This window comes from Oncorhynchus tshawytscha, linkage group LG06 (genome assembly GCF_018296145.1).
Source record: "Oncorhynchus tshawytscha isolate Ot180627B linkage group LG06, Otsh_v2.0, whole genome shotgun sequence".
Taxonomy (NCBI): domain Eukaryota; kingdom Metazoa; phylum Chordata; class Actinopteri; order Salmoniformes; family Salmonidae; genus Oncorhynchus; species Oncorhynchus tshawytscha.
The window spans coordinates 51392541-51415300 of NC_056434.1; the positions used below are offsets into that span (position 1 = coordinate 51392541).

Here is a 22760-nt window from a genome sequence, read left to right on the forward strand (position 1 = left end):
ATTCACCACTTCTTGACTGTACCATGTGAAGTGACAGATGGTACAGAGGAGTGTTGAACAGACCCCATAAAGCCCACAGCCTGCAGATACCAGGGACCTTGATGCTCTCACATCTGCATTAATGCTCTCTCTCCCTTCCCCTCTCAGATGAAGGTCTCTCTCCTCTCTCACTAGTTCTCATTGCTTCTTGATGCCTCTCTCTCTCCCTCGACCATCTCGCTGCTCTGCCTCTATCGCTCTCTCAATGAAGAAACATCAATCGTCTCTTTCTTTCTCCCTCTTTCCCTGGCTCAAACACAGACTGTTTCTCCATCTCTCTCATCTCTCTGTTCCCTACTTCTTGTAGACCTCTCTCTCCCTCTCACAGTCCCCCTCGAAAGACTTCCATATTGTTCTCCGTCTCGCTCTCTCCTCTCATTCTGTGCGTCTCTCAGACACTTTCTCTCTCTCTCTCTCTCTGTATTAATCCCCCTCTCTGTCTCATCTTCTGGCATGACTTGGCTGTGGTAGCAATGGCTGGGTGACTCCGTTAAAGAGTTGTAAAAGCTTTTTCGGGGTATGCAATCATGTCCTCGGCAGTCAATGGACAAACACACCGACACACACACACACACACCCTATTCTCTCCTGGGCTGTGAAGAGAAGAGCCTTTCCTCTGGACTTTATTACCAGACAACAGGACTCTATTCAACAACACTGTCTGGCCTATACTGGAACAATACCAACACAAACCTGCTCTCTCCTGATCCAGGATCCTGGTCTCGTCTGAAGCTTTTCTTTTCCTCCTTTCACTCTTACTTTCCTTCCTGGCATCAGAGCCTCTAATGAAATGACACATCTATTCTTCATCGGGCAGGTATATATATTAGGCAACATTTTAGCCAGCAGGAATTTGGATTATTATTTAAGCATTATAATAGTGTAAAGAACTGTGACAGTGCAAGGTGCCTTGTATCGCACACAATTGTCTCACAGCCTGTAGGGAAACTCGATAATGATTTTGTTTTACAATGGATATGTGAGCTATATATAGTGTTGCACCTATTTAGGCATATGGTGATATAATTTGTAAATTAATAAATAACACAGACATATAACTAGTCGAGCTACAAGCTAGCATGTAGTTAACTCCCAGACAGTTGTTTATCTGGGCGTCTATGTGTTTGTTTGTTTGATTACATGAAGAAATTGGTTGTCGTCCAATTGGGACAGTGAACATATGTGCTGTATCCTGAAGGCATCTCTACTGCAGCATTCTGTGGGTATGTTCACCATGCCAGGTCTGTGAGTGAAATGTGGCTAGAGCTTTTGCTGCCAAATCCTCACTGTGAAAGTGTTACTGTAGAGTGCACTGGGTATCACTGCATCACAAAGAATACGTTAATATGAATACTATTCAGTACTAGAGATGTGCATGGTCATACTGTATGGTGCATGTGTAGATAGATATATATGGAGCGAGAGAGAGAGCAAGAGAGCGAGAGAGAGAGAGAGAGAGAGAGAGAGAGAGAGAGAGCGAGAGAGAGCGAGACAGAGAGAGCGAGAGAGAGAGAGCGAGAGAGAGAGAGCGAGAGAGAGAGCGAGAGGTTGAAGTGTTTCCATTTAGGCAAATAAGTAGTAAATTGGTGACAGCATGTATGCCTTGCCACCTCTCTGTTTCATGTCTCAGGTAGGCTGCGAGCGCAAACATGGATAGAATACAATAATTGACTACTATTTGCCATACTCTAATAATTCCACATGTGCCAACGTATCGCCACGGACCGAGTCAAGGTGAAATTTGCACTGTAGATATGAACTAATTAGAAGGTGAAACTCGAATCGGGTCAACCAGAAAAGCAAGGTGAAGCAATTCAGGCATTCTTGAAAGTCAGGACAATCCTTGTCCTGCAAATGTTGCTTTGGATTTTTCAAGGAGTAGGTATTTATAATTCAATGTGGGGTGGAGCATTATAATTAGGCCTAGGTGATGCCATTGCATACCCCAGCAGGTGTGCAAGAATAAAGGGCCAGTACGTTCAAAATGATTTGGCAATCATTTATTCGAAAAACACAATTTGCATCATCATTTGTCGCAAATAAAGACAGTTAGACACAATAAATATACACCTCTGTCGAACGGATACAAATGTTGTCGATCTTTATTACATTTATCCCATATCTGCTGTTTCCATTACACATTTCGTAATGATTTGTTTTTGCAGCATTGCTTTTGTCGATTAAACTTGGGGTCAATGGAAACCTGTCTACTGTAGGCCCTAGATCCTGCAGCATGCTCTGCATGCATTCACGCAGCGCGACACAGAGTGGAGATAACATAAATGTGTCCTAGGGTTTACATAGATGCAGGGGCCTTAATCTTGCACATCTCTGCTGCTACATTCGCAGACGCACTTACAAAGAAGGCAGACTGGCCCTTTATTCTTGCACACCTGCTGTGACATCCACAAAAGCATACCCAATTTGATCGCCCGCGGTCGATGCGACACTTATCATCCATGAGAGAGAGAACGTGAGAGGCCGTGAACAGAGAGAGAGAGCGAGGAGAGAGAGTAAAAGAGAGAGAGTGAGAGATGATGTCTAGGAGAGAATAAACAACGCACCCTGCATGCATTGTCACGACATGTTCCCCTTCTCACAAAATCATTTCAATTCACCCTTCACTGACTGTCACTGGTTGGTTAGTGAGGGAATATGGTGGTGGGTGAGGGGAATATATAAATAATGCTATCTATGCATACCCTGTACACTATGACAGCACACAGTAAATTAACCATTGCAGGTCTCTGACCTTGTTTATAGATAAGTAGGAGGCCTCCCATGTTTCTGTGACAAGGAGTCACCTTGGTGTGTGTTACGTCTCCAAATGCACAACAAACGTGACTAGAGTCAATGGAAACGCTTCCTATAGCTCAACAGTTCATCATTTGTGTTATTTCTATAAAGAGCTGTATCATTATCTATGTGTTTTATCCAAACAGAAGCCGTGAAACCAACATATTTCCACATAATCTGTCAATTCTAGTTATTCACCCATTTTATTTTCTCCATAAAGGAAGAAAATAATAATAACAATGTTTTTTTGTATTATTGTTACAGAACATTTAAAATACATTACAATAATGTAAGATGCTCTTTCTTCGTGGCCAACCTCTGCTTAATTAACTTGAATTTTCTCAATGACAAATTGATGAACCTGTTGAACTCTCGGAACCTTCAAAAACATCACGCATTCCATCTATAATAGCATAACACATCTAGATCACTGTATTGTTACAAGACTCGTTGCTGCTCCCATGGCAACACAATGCCAGACAAATAAACCATTTCCTAAAGGTCCTCATCATCGCCGTAATGTCAGGATATTTAACCAGATCATCACGTGTGTTGTTGTGGAGGAACATGCATCCTCATCATCTGCTACAGCGGAAGGATCCCCAGAAGAGACGCGGTAAAAGTTAACCTTGACCCCCAGACAACGTTTCATTAGGCTCTGTCCTTCCCCAGCCAACAACGATGAGAGGGGAACTTCCAGGCCGAGTCCCAAATGGCACCCTATAACCTTTACAGGGCCCTGGTCAAAAGTAGTGCACTATACAGGGAAGAGGGTGCCATTTTGGACGCACTCTCGGCCAGTGCCAGTCTGTTAACCCGCGCTGACAGGCCGATAATGTTCTAAAGTGTTTCAACCACCACCCTGTGGGTCGATGCAAGGCCAGAACTGGGGACTAGGGAGTACTGAGGCCCAATGGCCTTGACATACTTCCATTGTTTGCGGGCTACATTATACGAGACAGACATACTTCCATTGTATTTTTTTTGATACAAGTATTTTTTTTTTTTTAATACATTGGAAGATCCTGGAGGGAAGGACTGATGGTTTGTGTACTAGTTTGTCAGAGCACAGAATACCAAAAATGAAGCAGGGACACAAATCTTTCCAGGTCATTGAAGAGAGATGCAGTAGGAAGCATATATCATGCTAATAACCTAGTTAGCTCTCACAAAAGTTTGTTCTGTCCCTCTTTTGACACCTGCCAGCTACACTCTCATGTCTTATTGGCTGCAGAAGTGACCTAAACAAAAAACTGTCAATGATGAAAGTTTGCTGGAACAAACATAGCTCTGTTCTAATCTAGTGGAACGAGGGACACACAGGCTATGGTGTGTTTTAAAATGGAAAAGAGCTGTCTAATAACGTCCCAAAGAGGGACAAGTCAACTGCAGGTCAAATATCAATGTGATTGATATCTCGGACTTGGAGTTGCCTGACAACTGATAACTTCCTAATATCGATGCCGTACAGCCAAACTTGCAGTGATGAAATTTTGCTGAAATAGACCATCCCCATCTGTGTTCTAATCTAGTGGTTGAGGGAAGTGTAAGCTATGTCTTCGAGTGGTCTAAAAACATCCGGAAACCGTCAAAAGGTCTAAAACCAGACAAACTAGTCAACTGCAGGCCATACAGAGGACAGCAAAAATCAATCAGAATTTTCTCCAACTCTCTCAATCTTCCTGGACTTGGGTTTACGTGTCCAACAAAATGCTCTCTGAGAGCAGCTTGCCTGTGATGCCTTTGAAGGCCCTCAATGAATCACGAAGGACGTTTCACAGGGCATCAAGGCCTTAAGGCCACGGCCCATAAATAGACAGACTGAGAGCTCCATTACAAGGTCATTTTCAGTAGGGTAAGCAACCAAAAATGTTTTGCAATGGGAAATGAAAATGAGTTTTCCTGTTTCAGTGGATTTTCTTCGGTTACGTCCAGCATGGAGAAAACAAGGTAACACTTAATGTTACGGGGGCCTTATTACAGTGTAATTACACCGTAACAAGTATTGTAATTCATCGTAATTAATTCATAGTTACACTAATAGCAAGATGTAACTGGTGGTAATTGCAGTCTGTAATTACAGAGGTGTAACAACGAGTGCTTGTTACGATGCTTGTTACAAACATAAAAGTTTACGATAGCATCCCAACGCACCATATTTCAGCCTGCACAAATCACGTGATAGGTGTCAGCCAATTGAAAACTTACCACCTCAATCACACAACTCTGCAATAAAGAGCTCTGCAGTCTGATATCCAGGCCCAATGGCACAAACGGGTTCACATCAAATAATACTGTTAATTATGCATTTAACAATGGGCAAATTACTTTAACCATCAATAATATATATTTTTTTTACACGTTAACTTCTTGGTGACAGGGGGCAGTATTTTCACGTCCGGATGAAATGCATGCCAAAATTCAACTGCCTGCTACTCATCCCCAGAAGATAAGATATGCATATTATTAGTAGATTCAGATAGAAAACACTCTGAAGTTTCTAAAACTGTTTGAATCATGTCTAGGAGTATAACAGTACTTATGTAGCAGGCGAAACCCAGAGAAAAAAACATTCAGATTTTTTTTGAGGTCACTCTCTTTTCAATGAGTTTTCATTGGGAATTCAGATTTCTAAGGGGCCTTCTTGCAGTTCCTACCGCTTCCACTGGATGTCACCAGTCTTTAGAAATTGGTTGAGGTTTTTCCTTTGTGTAATGAAGTAGCCCTGTTCAAAACGAGGGACACTTCAAGTGTACTGTTTGTTAGAGGCGCGTGACCAGAAAGGTAGCGTCAGTTTGTTTTCTTCCTGTATTGAACACAGATCATCCCGTCTTCAATTTTATCGATTATTTACTTTACAAAATACCTAAAGATGTATTACAAAAGTAGTTTGAAATGTTTTGGCAAAGTTTACAGGTAACTTTTGAGATATTTTGTAGTCGCGTTGCGCAAGTTGCAACCGGTGTTTTTCTGGATCAAACGCGCCAAATAAATTTACATTTTGGATATATATCAACGGAATTAATCGAACAAAAAGGACCGTTTGTGATGTTTATGGGACATATTGGAGTGCCAACAGGACAAGCTCGTCAAAGGTAAGGCATGATTTATATTTTTATTTCTGCGTTTTATGTTGCGCCTGCAGGGTTGAAATATGCTTTACTCTCTTTGTTTACGGAGGTGCTATCCGTAGATAATAGCATTGTTTGCTTTTGCCGAAAAGCCTTTTTGAAATCTGACATGTTGGCTGGATTCACAACACGTGTAGCTTTAATTTGGTATCTTACATGTGTGATTTCATGAAAGTTGGATTTTTTTGGGTAATTTATTTGAATTTGGCACGCTAGCGTCCCACATATCCCAGAGAGGTTCATAAACAGTTATGGTTAAAATTGTGAGATAGTAATTAGTGTTTGTTTCTGTCTCATTGTAAAACATGTAGAATGGCATGCAATTAGCTATATACAGTAGCTGCACATTTTCCTCTCTGTCCCATGGCAATATATGTAGAATTGCAAGAAATTACCTTTAAAAATTGGGAATTCTCTCAGCCTCATTGACAAATGTGTAGAATAGCATTGGATTAGCTATAACACTGCACATTTGTTTCTCTGCCCCATGGTAATATGAGTAGAATTGCAGAAAATTTGCTTGAAACAGCAACATTTTCTCTCAGCGTCATGTCAAAATGTGTAAAATAGCATGAGATTAGCTACAGTATATTAGCTAGATTTCTTTGGGGAGCCCCCCCCCCCGCAAAAAAACTGTTGGACGCCATTGATTCACAGGTAAGTAATTAGAGCCTATTGAGCCACACAGCGCATCTGTCCACAAGAGATTACAACCTTGTGATAGTTACTACTGAATGGATGCAGCTGAGAATAAACTAAGCAGTCAGTCTGTCTGGTGAGAATGATGTCTGCCACATATCACGTCTGAGGTGTTAAATTGCTCTTTCGCTTCCAGTTCTGTCTTTCACATGAATTGTTGACATAGATACTTATCAGTTCACTCACAGATTCACTAAATGCCTTGTGGTCTGGTGTGTAGTGCTCACTGTACACATGCTAATAACCAGCTGGGGGGGAAATCCCCTCCAAACATGGTTTCTAGTAACTCTTGTCAGATTTTTAAGTAGGCTACTTACTGATAAATCCCATTTGAGAAATCTGCATATTGCTGTGTGTGTTTCTGGATTCTGCTTGGATTTGGTGACATTGCAACATTTCCTCATTATTCCAAACTGATAAGAAACACATGCACGCAGGCACACACACACACACACACACACACACACACACACACACACACACACACACACACACACACACACACACACACACACACACACACACACACACACACACACACACACACACACACTGTTGAGATTATCCATAACAAGTCTTACCTCCATAGAAACCAGGTTCCCCTCCGAAGACAGATGCATCTGGAAGAGAGTCAAGAGGGAGGGGGAGACAAGGCAGGTCAGCATGTTCATTTAGAAAATCCATTACAGATCCTATCTTTTTTTGCAGATTGGAGAAAGCAAACGAATAACAATCTCTCCAGTGCCATTGCTGAAAGCTCCTCCACCATGCACCTGTCTGGTTAAAAGCCTCCTCTCCTACCCAGCCTCCCGACACAAGCCTTCCCAAGCGGGTGTAAATACCTAAGCTACTCCCATGGCGTGCTGCACTGCTTGTCCCCCACCTTTCGGGTCCGCTCCTGACTACCCAACCTGGCACAACCCTGCCACTTGCCCATTCTCACCCGAGCTTCGGTCACCGCTCCAGCACACACTTACATTACACCCGCACACATGCACCCCAAAAATCTGAGGGGACACAAAGTAAATGCGGATGGGTGGTCAATTTTGCATTTTTTTAAACACCTGAAACAACCTTTTCCTGCTGTCTGTATCGTCCTGACTGGTGATTATTTTTATTTTTTATAAGCAAAATATGCTTCTTTGCATCACTGCTAAAATCTGGGTAAACGATTGAAAGGAATGTGAGCATTATTCAATACATTTGGTTATTTCTTGCTTTTCTAAAGTCTACCAACCTTGCCAGCAGGCATGCTAGCTAAGATAGCTACTCTAACTTGATTAATAGCCTAAAATGGCTCTTTGGTAGCTAGTTATGAGGTTGGGAGCTTGGGAACCTATTTGGGCTAGCTAAAGCCTACTTCGTAAAATTGCTTGGTAACTAGTAGTATTAAAGAGATACAACAAAAAATATATTTACTGTGTATAGTGCATATATTTATTAAATAGGACAAATCTGAGCCCCTTTGCCTCCTATGGGCATGACGCCTCTGCACTGCTATGCATTTAGATTGGTATTACTTGGACTTTATTGTTATCTCATTGTAGCTTATTTTATTTTAGCTTATGCATATTTGTGATTCGTATGCAACCTCAAAGGCATAACATTTTAGATCTGAGTCTTAGAAAAGTTTCTATGGTTATTTCTTATGTTGATTGATAGGATGTAAATGAACATGTTGCTGTTGCTATTGTCCACCCTTGACTCTTACACTGAGGATGATGCATTTAGGGCCTGATGCCCCAACCATGTCTCTGGACTGTATGTAGCTTTTGAAATACACTACACGACCAAAAGTATGTGGACACCTGCTCATTGACTGTCTCATTCCAAAATCATGGACATTAATATGGAGTTGATTAGACCTGGCTCGAAGTTGGCGTTCCAATTAATCCCAGAGGTATTTGTTGGCATTGAGGTCAGGGCTCTGTGCAGGCCAGTCAAGTTCTTCCACACCGATCTCAACAAACCATTGCAGTATGGACCTCGCTTTGTGCACAGAGGCATTGTCATGCTGAAACAGGAAAGGGCCTCCCCCAAACTTTTGCCACAAAGTTGGAAGTGCAGAATCATCTAGAATGTCATTGTAAGTTGTAGCGTTAAGATTTCCCTTCACTGGAACTAAGGGGTCTAACCCGGACCATTATCCCTCATCCACCAAACTTTACAGTTGGCACTATGCATTCAGGCAGGTAGCGTTCTCCTGGCATCTGCCAAACCCAGATTAGTCCGTCAGACTGCAAGATGGAGAAGGGTGATTCATCACTCCAGAGAACGCGTTTCCATTTTATGAAGCTCCCGAAAAACAGCACTTGGCGGTCTGTGAGCCTGTGTGGCCTACCACTTCGCGGCTGAGCCACATTGAAAGTCACTGAGCTCTTCAGTAAGGCCATTCTCCTACTAATGTTTGTTTATGGCGATTGCATGGCTGGGCACTTGATTTTACACCCGTGTCAGCAATGGGTGTGGCTGAAATAGCCAAATTCACCAATTTGAAGGGGTGTTCACATACTTTTGTATACGAAGTGTGTTGTGTTAAAGACTCCGTTCCTCTGGACAAGGTTTTCCGCAGGGGTACGCGCAATGCCATCGGGGGTACGAAAAATAAAAATGTGATTCACATTTCAAATTAAAATTAAAACAATCTTCACATTCTCAAACAGTACATTTATATATTCCAACGGGGCTATACATTTGGTGAGGTTTTTTTCTTGCCTGAGTAGCCTCGTTTCACTGCCAAAAATAAAATTAAACCATCTAGCGTTCAGCGAAATAACACAATGTCAAATACAGGTAGCCTAGTCAAATAATGGACATCCATTCACATTAACCGTTACTCTCTTGCGGGAAAACTTCAGTCTTGTGCAGACATTTAGAAACTAAACATGACAATTTGAAAAATAAGCCACGGGAGTTTAATGAGCGAGAATAAAGACAATTTTTGAGTAGTAAGACATGTATAAAAGCAACAGATACCATTAATAAGAAGGGGCTCGAAGCGTCTGATATGGTGAGCTACTGAGTGGCTAGGTGTCACGTTCGTTATAAGGATAGGACCAAGGCGCAGCGTGGTATGCATACATTCTTTTTTATTTAAAGAATGAAGACCGAACAAACCAACAAAATGTGAAGCTATACGAATAGTGCAGACAGGCAACTAAACATAGAACAAGATCCCACAAACACCAAATGGAAAATGGCAACCTAAATATGTTCCCCAATCAGAGACAACGATTAACAGCTGCCTCTGATTGGGAACCATATCAGGCCACCATAGACATACAAATCACATAGATCTACAAAAACCCTAGACATACAAAAAACCCTAGACAATACAAAAACTAGCGTACACACCCTAGTCACACCCTGACCTAACCAAAATATAAAGAAAACAGAGATATCTCAGGTCAGGGCAAGCTCCATACTATTGTGGAGGACTTCATTCTTCCTGCTGCCGCAGATATGGATACTGCTGGGGGAAAAGGCCCAAAAAACTATATAGACAATGACTTCATAAAACAAAACGGTTTCACGACACATAAGTGACATGGCAGGAGATGTTTTGAAACAATTACTGCTTCGCATACAAGCCAGTGAATTCTACGCGTTACAGCTGGATGAGTCAACAGACACAGCTCCTGGTATATGTTCGTTATGTTTACGGGGGGTCAATTAAGGAAGACATCCTCTTCTGGAAACCAGGACAATGTGAGAGGATATTTTTAAATTAATAGACAGCTTTGTGACATCAAATGGACTTTGGTGGTCAGGATGTGTTGGTATCTGTACTGATGGTGCAAAAGCCATGACAGGGAGACATAGTGGAGTGGTAACGAGCGTGCAGGCAGTTGCTCCCGACACCACTTGGGTACACTACAGCATCCACCCAGAGGCTCTTGCTGCCAAGGGAATGCCTGACAGCTTGAAAGATGTTTTGGACACTACAGTGGAAATTGTTAACTTTGTTAAAATAAGGCCCCTGAACTCGTGTATTTTACGCATTATGCAATGATATGGGCAGCGACCATGTAATGCTTTTACAACATACAGAAGTGCGCTGGTTATCAAGGGACATGTTTTTTTTAAATTGTGAGACGAGCTTAAAGTTCTCTTTTACTGACCATAATTTTCACTTGTCTGATCGCATGCATTATGAGTTTCTCACACGACTGGCCTATCTGGGTGATGTTTTTTCTCACCTGAATGATCAGAATCTAGGATTATAGGGACTCTTCGCAACTATATTCAATGTGCGAGACAAAATTGAGGCTATGAAATTAACTCAAGCTTAGGTACAATGTCATATGTGATATAGCGAACCACCTGGGTGAGCTGGGTGCGCAATTACGCAGGTACTTTGCCAAAACAGATGACACAAACTACTGGATTCGTTATCCCTTTCATGCCCTGCCTCCAGTCCACTACCGATATCTGAACAAGAGAACCTCATCGAAATTGCAACAAGCGGTTCTGTGAAAATGTTATTTAATCAGGAGCCACTGCCAGATTTCTGTATTGGGCTGCGCTCAGTGTATCTGCGCTTGGCAAATCGCGCTGTTAAGACACTTTGCAAACACATACCTGTGTGAGAGTGGATTCTCGGCCCTCACTAGCATGAAAACTAAATACAGGCACAGACTGTGTGTGGAAAATTATCTAAGACTGAGACTCTCTCCAATACAACCCAACATTGCAGTTATGTGCATCCTTTCAAGCACACCCTTTTTATTAGCCTGTGGTGAGATATTCACCATTTTTGATGAACAAATAAAGTTTTATATGTAAGATGGCTAAATAAAGAGCAAAATTATTGATTATTATTATTATTAGATCCTATAAGAGCTCTGTCACTTCCCACGAGCTGTTTAATAAATGTATCGTATACTGTAGTGTGTGTGTGGAAGGCTGACAATGATGGCAAAAAAAATAATAATTGAGAGTGTGCTGACCCTGGTGCAAGAGGGGGTACGCAGCTGGAGGTTGAATGTTTGAAGGGTTACGGGACTATACAATTTTGAAGCACTGCTCTGGACTATAGTTCTAGTACTGTTTGTGAATCTAAATGTTTTACCGTCAGGAAATGTGCAATCTAACTGTCCTGACAGTTCTACCCCATCTGAATTAAATAAATCTTATTGCAATAATTGATCTTGTGAATATCTGGATAAAAACCGCAGGCCCAGATGTATTTATGCTTTCTGAAACCTGCCTCGGAAAATCTAGCGCTGACAAAGACATTGTAACCATCAACGCCAATGTCAAATCTGAAATTGTGCTTATGGGTGACCTGAACATAGACTGGTTGACATCCAGCTCTGACCAACTCAAGAATCTATGCATGTACCTATAATCTTACTCAGATCCTTAACAATGTAACAAGATTGAATGCAAAGTGTCCTATGAAATCTTCTTTGATTGATCTTATTTCAACCTACACTCCACATTGTTTTAATGCTGCTGGTGTAACCGATATAAGTGATCACTGTGCTGCTGCCTGTGTAAAGGATGGTAACATTCCTAAACTACCTCCATGTATCATCATGAAAAGAAACTGGAAGCAGTTTGATACTCAGGTTTTTTTTTACATGATGTTTTGAATATTGCCTGGAATAGAGTTGAATTCGTCCCTGATGTTGAATTAGCTTTTTCTTACTTCCACAAAGCATTCCAGGAAGTACGCAACAAGCATGTCCATTAAAATAATACAGAATTAAGTGCAGATTCCTTGGTTCTCAGATGAACTAAAGCAAGAAGGTCTGATTCAGCTGATGATTGGATGGCTTCTAAATGCCTTCAGAATCAGGGTGTGGCTATGACCCCGAAAGTTGAAAGCAGACCACGACCTCAATTCTCCCGCTGATAATCTGAATAATCCTTCCAAATTTGGCAAGTAGTGAATGGTTTAGAGTGTAAACAAGAAGCACAGCTCCCTAAACAACTGCTGGTTGACTCACAGGTGGTAATTTATGCAGGCAGATTTTCTTGATTAGTTCTCATCATTAGTTGATAGGGTTAAAAGGTTAACATGAGCACCCTGTGAAATGCTCGCCCTATTCTGTCTCAGAGGTGCATAGAGCCCTGAGAGCAATTAATGTTAAAAAAAATCCCTGGCCCTGATGATCTAGGCCCCCTCCTACTACAATTAGCTGCAGACATCATTGCTCCCCCTTTAACATGCATCTTTAACCTCACAATAGAACGTAATGAAATCTCCAAGTTGTGGAAATCAGCATTTGTACTACCTCTTTTGAAAGGAGGTTGTCCCACTCTACTGAATAACTATCGGCCCATATCTAAATTGTCTGTTCTAGCAAAGGTATTGGAGTCCTTAGACAATAAGCAGTTTAAGGCACACCTCCAGGAAAATAGTATTTTGAGTGGTACGCAATCATTTTTCAAGTCTAGCCACAGCACTGTCACAGCAACTTTTAGGGTTTTGAATGATATTCACTGGATATTCACTGCCCTGGATAATAAGCTGCATTGTCTATCTGTATGGTTATCGGCTACCAGAAATGATCACATTAGCAGAGTATAAAGCACATGTAGTTAAGAAATACAGTACTACTACCCTACTACCCTATAATTTTTTAACCTTTATTTAACAAGGCAAAGTCAGTTAAGAACAAATTCTTATTTACAATGACGGCCTAACCCGGACAATGCTGGGCTAATTGTGCGCCACCCTTATTAATTATTCACAGACTTGTCAAAAGCATTTAACACTGTGGACCATACTGTCTTGGTGCAGAAATTGAAGTGTATTGGGATTACTTGTCATGCTCTGGAGTGGTTTGAGAACTACCTGTCAAAGGCAGATGGTTGTAAGTCAGACACCGTAGAGTTGTGCTCGGGTGTGCCTCAAGGATACATTTTAGGTCCCCTGCTGTTTATTATCTATATTAACAACATTGGGAGACATTGAGACAGCTGATGTACATTTTTATGCGGATGACACTGTTCTCTATTCAAGTGTCAGCAGTTTAACTTTGGCTTCTGAAAAAGCTCAAACAGCTTTTAACATCAATAGAATCGGTACGATTTGAAGCTTGCTCTGAATTCCTCTAAAACAAAATGCACTGTATTTTCCAATAATAAACACAAAAAAACATAGAATTACTACTTTGGAAGGACATTCTATAGAGCAAGTAAAAATGTACAAATATTTGGGAGTTTGGGTGGATGAGAAGTTGAGCTTCACCACTCGAAACTTCTTAAAGCATTTCACTGTATTCGGCGCATGTGACAAATACAATTTGATTTGAACCTTGTCAGGAAACTCAAGCTGCGTGTTGGGTTTTATTACCGGCACAAAGCTTGTTGACCTTTGCCGCCCGAAAATAGTTGATTCGTTGTACTTTTCTCTCTGTGTTGGACTATGGTAATACTATTTATGCACAAGCCTCAAGCTTTACACTGACGGCTCTTTACTCTGTGTATCATGCAGCCCTTTGTCTTGTCACCAATCAGAGAGGTCTAACTCACCATTGTGATCTCTACAGTGCTGGCGAGTGGACATCACTAGCAACCCGCAGGCTTAAAGAGTGACACATTATTATTTATAAGGCCATTTTAGTAAAATGTTCCATTTTATCTATCCTCCTTTCTACCTCAAAATGAAAACACATTCAAGCTCAGATCTCAATCTTGTTTCATGCCAACAGTCCCAAAAAGTTTTACCGATCATAGAAAAAGGTCCTTTCATTACTCAGCCCCCTGGTCTTGGAATTCCTTCAAAGCCAACATAAAAACCCCAGGACCTGGTGTCCCTGGAGGAGTTCAAAGGACAAATAGATGAACAGAATTGAGATAATGCCAAGAGTGTGTAAAGCTGTCATCAAGGCAATGGGTGGCTACTTTGAAGAATCTAAAAAGATATTTTGATTTGTTTAACACTTTTTTGGTTACTACATGATTCCATATGTGTTATTTCATAGTTTTGATGTCTTCACTATTATTCCACAATGTAGAAAATAATAAAAATAAAGAAAAACCCTTGAATGAGTAGGTGTGTCCAAACTTTTGACTTGTACTGTAGCTTTTTCTAGTTTTCACCCGATATCACTAGTTTGCATTGCTTTATATAAGGAAGCTTGTTGTTTTACTTTATACATCATACATCACACACACACACACACACACACACACACACACACACACACACACACACACACACACACACACACACACACACACACACACACACACACACACACACACACACACACACACACACTGTTTGTTTGCTGTTGTATTTGTGCTGTTGACAGTGTCTTCTGTCTCTGTTTTGTTTTACATAGTTTAAAATGTTTTTATCCCCGTCCCCAAAGGAGGCCTTTTGCCTCTTGCCAGGCCGTCATTGGAAATAAGAATTTGTTCTTATTTGACTTGCCTGGATAAATAAAAAGGTTAAATAAAAAAATATTAACATCAACAGTGTGCTGGAGTTTCCTTCTATTCAGCATATTCATCCATCACTGTTGAGAGAAAACAGCAAGGTTAATATTGCAGCAAGTTAAACTTCTCACCGCCCCCAATCTATATACAGCACATACTGTCACCGGCTTTCTATCTACCCTATCTCCCCTTCTGTACGAAGCAAGGGATTAAAGGTGACATTGCTATACATTGCAAGCTGACCGAATGATGCTTGCAGTGACATTCGACTTGTCTTTTGAATACACTGCTCCATACATTTCTGTCTCTTGTTGCATTATGTAATGTGTGACAATCACGGTGATTGGGCATTGACAGCAGACGTGTACTGAAGGCTACCGACTAGGGCCATGCAAACAATCACACTGAGATGAGAGATTTCTCTCTCCCATCTTCAACATGGTCAGCTTGGGTTTGATGTGATGAAAGAAATATAGAAATATGCACACTGTAGAATGATGCTGCAGTTTCATTGTGCAAAGATATTTCGGGCTCGAGTTGGATGTCACATCATGTAACATGACATGAGACATACAGTACTGAGGCATTGTCCAATAAGAGCCTTAGTAGGGTGGAGAATCAGCTGGTCAACAGCAAAGAAATGGAATTACTAGAACCGACATTCCTATTCAAGTCAATGTTCTGTGATGGACTTTGTCCCTTCTAGTGACTCTACTTCTATGGTCAACAACAATTATCAGACCTCTGCCCAAAGAGACAGTAGCCATCTCCTTCTCCACGGTCTTGACTATGTTGTAGTTTACGTAACTACAACAACGACATTACATTAATCATCAGGCTAACTTCCTCCTTGTTGGCTCTCAACGGCTATGTCAAAGCGATGTCCCTTAGCCATAGGGATGACCCATTTATGCATGCTGGTCTGTTGTTGTGTTTCAGAAGAGGCCGGATCAGGCAGGCATACAGCACAATGTGATGCGCTGGGCCAGGCACACACAAACACACCCTGTTGTCATTGCCTTCGGGTGAAGTTGAAGCATGACTCACACAACTCTTCCTATGAACAAACGTAATCTCCACTATCCCAATCTGTTTGAAGGATATGTGTTGGGATGTAGTGAGAACGCCAGAGTCCAAACAACACATTCTTTGCTTCAGCTGAATTGGAATCTAAACTTCTGAAGGGGTTTTCTGGGGTTACACAACACAGATAGGTCATTTTCAGCCCTGCTCTCTTCTATCTGCCTGCACATGCAGTGGATAGTTGCTAGACCTTGGCTGCATCCCAAAAAAGTAGCAATTCAATGAATAGACACATTCTATTTCTCCTGCAGTTGAACTGAAGATTAGACCGTTACCCTTTTTCACACTACCGTGCCGGCCCGAACTAACCTGTGCTAGCTAGCGCTGATATTTCTATTTTCAGTAAAGTTCCAGCAACTACGGTGACTGCATAACTAGGCCAGTGCAGTACCGCTTGGTTTGGCTCGGCTCAGTACGGCTCAGTAGTGTGAAAATCCCTAGAGTGTGATTACCATACGAAACTCACCCGTGGAGGGGAAAGTGAGGGACAGGAGGAAAAGGAGGAGCACAGTGAGGTGCAGCATGTTGCTCTGATTAGAACCTCCTGAGGTGATGCTTAGAACCACGGCTGATGACGAAACATTAGCAGGACAGGCTGCTTTTCCTGCAAGGGAGACAGAGACAGAGAGTGGAGAGATGTAAAATTGCGAATAATGGAACAACACAATTGCACCACTAAAATAAGACAGTAACGTTGCATCACGTAGACCATTACTTTACCTCATTACTTTACCTCATTAAATCAAGGATTAACCAACAGCAGTTCGGACCAGAAGGTATTAATACACTTTGGCAGCCATTTTTTTTAAAGGACTTCTTAAAACCCCTAAATATAATAGATATTCTGATAGCAATCATTTTTTGGTAATTGCCGTGAGAGCTGAGCAGTTCAAACTTGCAGTGACATTGCTCTGATTAAGCAGCTTAACCCAGCAGTGTGAAATTCTCATTGGCCAATCAGGGGTGAAGTCAAAATAAAAACGACTGAGCATGGACATGAAGGAACAGTTTAAAGAAATATTACCGTGCAATAAGATTAATACTCTTGCCCCTTTTTGGCATCAGGCGAAGGAGCTATTTCAGTGAATCTAATACACTTCGAGATAAGAGCAAATATGTGAACCCGATTCAGGAAACTAGGCATATGTCGCAAGTCACGACTTCACATGAGAGCTGTTTGAACGTTTTTGTTTTGGCAGAAATGCCTTCTCGAACATGTGAACTTTCATGTGTCTTAATATCAAATATTATACGCCATCTGTACATACGAGTAAAATTGTTAAATTACGATTTTGATTTTGATTTAATATAATGGACATACACAAAAATAGTCCAAATTGGTCAAGTGAAATGAAAAAAAAAATACTTGTTTCAAAAAACAAACAAAAAAAAGCAAGGAAAAGTGGTGTGTACATATGTATTCACCCCTTCGCTATGAAGCCCCTAAATAAGATCTGGTGCAACTAATTACCTTCAGAAGTCACATAATTAGTTAAATAATGTCCACCTATGTGCAATCTAAGTGTCACATGATCTCAGTATATACAGTTGAAGTCGGAAGTTTACATACACTGAGGTTGGAATCATTAAAACTCGTTTTCAACCACTCCACACATTTCTTGTTAACAAACTATATTTTTGGCAAGTCGGTCAGGACATCTACTTTGTGCATGACACAAGTAATTTTTCCAACAATTGTTTACAGACAGATTATTTCACTTATAACTCACTTTATCCCAATTCCAGTGGGTCAGAAGTTTACAGACACTAAGTTGACTGTGCCTTTAAACAGCTTGGAAAATGCCAGAAAATGATGTCATGGCTTTAGAAGTTTCTGATATGCTAATTTACATCATTTGAGTCAATTGGAGGTGTACCTGTGGATGCATTTCAAGGCCTACCTTCAAACTCAGTGCCTCTTTGCTTAACATCATGGGAAAAAGAAAATAGAAAAAATTGCAGACCACCACAAGTCTGGTTCATCCTTGGGAGCAATTTCCAAATGCCTGAAGGTACCACATTCATCTGTACAAGCAATAGTACGCAAGTATAAAAACCATGGGACCATGCAGCCATTATACCGCTCAGGAAGGAGAAGCGTTTTGTCTCCTAGAGATGAACGTACCTTGGTGTGAAAAGTGCAAATCAGTCCCCGAACAACAGCAAAAGACCTTGTGAAGATGCTGGAGGAAACAGGTACAAAAGTATCTGTATCCACAGTAAAAGAGTCCTACATCGACATAACCTGAAAAGCCACTCAGCAAGGAAGAAGTCGGCATAAAAAAAACCAGACTACGGTTTGCAACTGCACATGGGGATAAAGATCGTACTTTTTGCAGAAATGTCCTGTGATCTGATGAAACAAAAATAGAACTGTTTGGCCGTAATGACCATCGTTTTGTTTGGAGGAAAAAGGGGGGATTCTTGCAAGCCGAATAACACCATCCCAACCGTGAAGCACGGGGGTGGCAGCATCATGTTGTAGGGGTGCTTTGCTGCAGGAGGAACTGGTGCACTTCACAAAATAGATGGCATCATAACGGTGGAAAATTATGTGGATATATTGAAGCAACATCTCAAGACATCTGTCAGGAAGTTAAAGCTTGGTCGCAAATGGGTCTTCCAAATGGACAATGACCCCAAGCCAGGTGCACTGTGTTTCCTCCGACACATTGGTGCGGCTGGCTTCCGGGTTGGATGCGCGCTGCGTTAAGAAGCAGTGCGGCTTGGTTGGGTTGTGTATCGGAGGACGCATGACTTTCAACCTTCGTCTCTCCCGAGCCCGTACGGGAGTTGTAGCGATGAGACAAGATAGTAGCTACTAAACCATTGGATACCACGAAATTGGGGAGAAAACGGGGTAAAAAAGATATATATATTTTTTTTTTAAAGCCAAACCAGCTCTGCTAGGCCAGGTAAAATGGTCAGAGTGGGGTGTTCCCTCATTATGTGTCTGGAAGTAACGTTCGCTAGCCAATGCTAGCCAGTTAGCTTGGGTGCTTGACTGTAGTTGTAAAGTCAGAGCTTTCGGAACAACCCTACTTATTGGCCAGAGCGTCCAGTGTGTGCTCTGAACCCAAAACCACAGAGCAATAGGGTTAGTAATTTTCAGTGAGCTGTTCTATCTCTCTTAGATGTCTGGAAGTAGCTGGTTATAACGAGATGGGTGGGGCTAAGGCCTAAGAGGGTGTGAACAATGCTGAACAGGTGTAGACAAAGAAGGGCTCTCCAATAGTAGTACCAAAACGAAAGACGGTTTTCTCAAAAGTGAGTTAACAAGTTGATCACCTTTCAAAGCAGAATTACTGTCCCATTGTTTCCTCAAATGCAGTGTATCATATACCATTTTGTAGCTCTGAGTCTCTACTTTAAGCTAATGTAAAAAAAAACAGAAATTAAAATGTTTCTACATAAGACCGAATCCAGGTGGTGAGTCACATATGGTAACACTTTTACTTGACACCCAGCACCATAACACATTATGACAAGGTCATAACCATGTCATAATATGTCATAACAGCAGACATAACTTGTCATAACCTGTTATAATATGGTCATAACATTGATGAAGGGCAGGAGAAGGATTTTTAAGTCTTGCAACAATTGAGACATGGATTGTGTATGTGTGCCATTCAGAGGGTGAATGGGCAAGTTGGATTTTTCACGCTCAACAGTTTCCTGTGTGCATCAAAAATGGTCCACCACCCAAAGGACATCCAGACAACGTGACACAACTGAAGCATTGGAGTCAACATGGGCCAGCATCCCGGTGGAACACTTTTGACACCTTGTAGAGTCTATGCCCTGACAAATTGAGGCTGTTCTGAGGGCAAAGGGCTTGAGTGAATCAATTGACTACATGTCATAACCTACAAATGAACAGCACCAGTCATGCCCAGTAAGACAACTCTGGAACATTCAGTACTAGTATCCTTTCCACTATTCATGTCATTGGCCCTGAACAACAGTACTGATCATGTCAGCCTTCTAGGTACCACAGCAGGGGACCAGCTCCCTGTCCTCCCTAACAGGTCGACAACACCATGATTGACAGGTCCATGGTTGTCACTAGCAACCACCCTCCCTAAGTGCTGTTTTAGCTGAACACTCAGTCACTATGTGTCCCCCAGAGTCAGAGACTACCTGGAGCGTACCGTGACATGATCAACCCATCGCCAAGGAAACACAATATGACAAGCAACAGCTGTTTCAGCAACACTCTAGAATGCGCTACTTACAGACAGTGGAACAGCAGAATAGAACAGCATCTTCCTGGTTTCCCTGGAGACGTCTGCCATAGAGACAGACAGGCTTAGGTAATGATGCTCATCCCAAGGCACTAGGCAGGATTCATGAAACACCGCCAGGGGTTTAAAAACAATGGATTGCATGCTGGTTCATCAGATAATAAAAGCATTTGTATTGTTATCAATAATGTTGAATTAGATACGGATTTCTAAGCATCAAATACACACTTTTCTACTTTAAAAGTACCAAACGGGCACTTGAAATGCTGACACTTGAAAATCGACTAATAATAACATAAATCAGAAACAATTAATCAGACAATCGATTTGTATACCGAGCTAATGACCTATTAGCATGAAATGTCAGAGTGTCTTCAGCAAGGGTTGGAACCAAAATTAATCCTTTCATTCTGAGCAGAATCATCATTTTGTTTCCACTGTTCTGACCAACACATTTTCTGAACTGGTTCGAACCAACAACAAAAAACTAAAGGTTTATATAGTTCCTTTCTGTTCCTTTTTAAATCTCTGAAATGTTTCCCATGCTTGTAAAATGACAGTTCTGTTCCGGAACAGTATAGATCACTTTCGTGAAAATTGTTTTTTCAAGTTTTTCTGTTCTGTTCCCTGAACTGGTTCCAACACACACATAACATAACATAATGTCTGAGCTTTGCAGCTGGAGAAACGAAACACAGAGGGGATTTCGTCTCTGCTGCGCTCGTATCCTAGCAACACATTTGAAAGGGAGCAATTGTGTGTTTGCAGGGGCCTTTTGTGACCGTGGATAAAAACCATGCAAACTCTAATTTTAGTCCGGAACGCCATTGTTGTTGGGGACCTAGGCCTGTATTAATAGTCTTAAAGTAGGATCTAGGATCAGTTTCACTCCCACTCTGAGACAGTTCATGAATACAGTTTGATCCAGAACCAGGTCATTAATTCCAGGCCCACAACAACCCAGAGACTCTCATACGCCGCAAACAGGATCCTCATTTTAACAGCATTATTAAGTTGTGAATCATGAATGAATTTAAGAAGTGCACCTAGGAGAGGATATGCAGAGGCAGATTCTAGAATAGATCTATCAAATATATATCTCACATAGACCTATTACAGCCTGGATAGTTGTTGGTCTCTTAAATTCATTTCAACATTTAAGCAGACACCTGAGTGCCCGGCGCCTGGCTTTCTTCTTCTACGATAGGTGTACTTGGGTATGTATCACAGTATGCGCTAGAATCAAAGAGTCAGCAGAGGAGCAGCAGACTGGGTAGTGAATCTAATAATCAGTAGTAATATGGTCTCTTCAGGCTCCAATTTCCTCTATTGTACCAGTCTGAATGCACCTGATGAAGGAAACTCACTTATCACACTAAATCACCAGCCAGAGGGCCAGGGACGCGACAGCCAGGCCTCAAGGCCCTTTCTCATCCTCTATAAATCACACCTTGAACATTATCATCAGACTCACGCACGGGCACAGACACGCCATTACTGCATGTGGTCAGATTTCCGGGCTGGGTCTCTCATTGTGACTTTCTGGTGTGAAATCCTGAGTTAAGGATCCCTTATGCCGTATACAACACAAGGATTTCAATTCAGATTCGGTGATCTTTTTACTTTCACACTCCAGTAACCAATAACATTAGCTATGGTTTAACAAGACTCCCCACCCCCACCATTGAACCCCACACCCCCCACCCCAGGGCATCCGCTGGTGCAGAGCGACCCCCCACCCCCCACCCTCTTTTTTCCTCCGCTTGGTCTACTCTAAGCCACATAATAGAGGGTGGGAGGTGGGGTGTTTATGGTTTATGAGGACATCAGCCCTTATCAGCCTAGTCAAAGCCAAGGAGGGGGAGGGTAGGGGGGGATATATGAGTTGTAAACTGCACAAACAAGATGTTCTTCCCTATGAGAGAGAGAGAGAGAGAGAGAGAGAGAGAGAGAGAGAGAGAGAGAGAGAGAGATCAGATTTCAAGTAATCCTGTGATATAGGATGCCAAGTATAGGTTTAAACAGTGACCACTGGGGTCAACGTTTATAGCGAGACATTCTTTGTTTATGAACGGACCACAAACGTGGGTTATTCAATGTGTTCCCCTTGCTACTTGCTATTGTACATGTTTGTTAAGAATGTATGTTGGTCCTCACACATGAGAGGATTGTTGAGAATGGCCAGTATATCATCATATAGAACATTATTGTGTGGTCATTCTGAGAACATTTTGTCCAAATGCTGCAGAGAATGTATAACGAGAAAAAAGGAAAGAAGGAGACATACAGTATATTGATTGGACTGAATTGCAAGGAGAGAAACGATGTCAAGCTGTGCATACTAATAACACGGTTGTGAGGCTGCAGA

General features: G+C 41.6%; 1 protein-coding gene across 1 annotated transcript in view; it reads right to left on the minus strand.

Annotated features, from left to right (window-relative positions):
- Window positions 1-22760, minus strand: part of LOC112252686 (contactin-1a-like) — a 115664-nt gene that overhangs the window by 38613 nt on the left and 54291 nt on the right. Inside the window, exons 2-3 of the mRNA XM_042323348.1 lie at window positions 16612-16749; window positions 7247-7285 (exon numbers count right to left, since the gene is read on the minus strand). Coding sequence (XP_042179282.1) covers window positions 7247-7285; window positions 16612-16669 — 97 coding nt within the window. The 5' untranslated portion in view covers window positions 16670-16749. The remainder of the gene's footprint in view (window positions 1-7246; window positions 7286-16611; window positions 16750-22760) is intronic.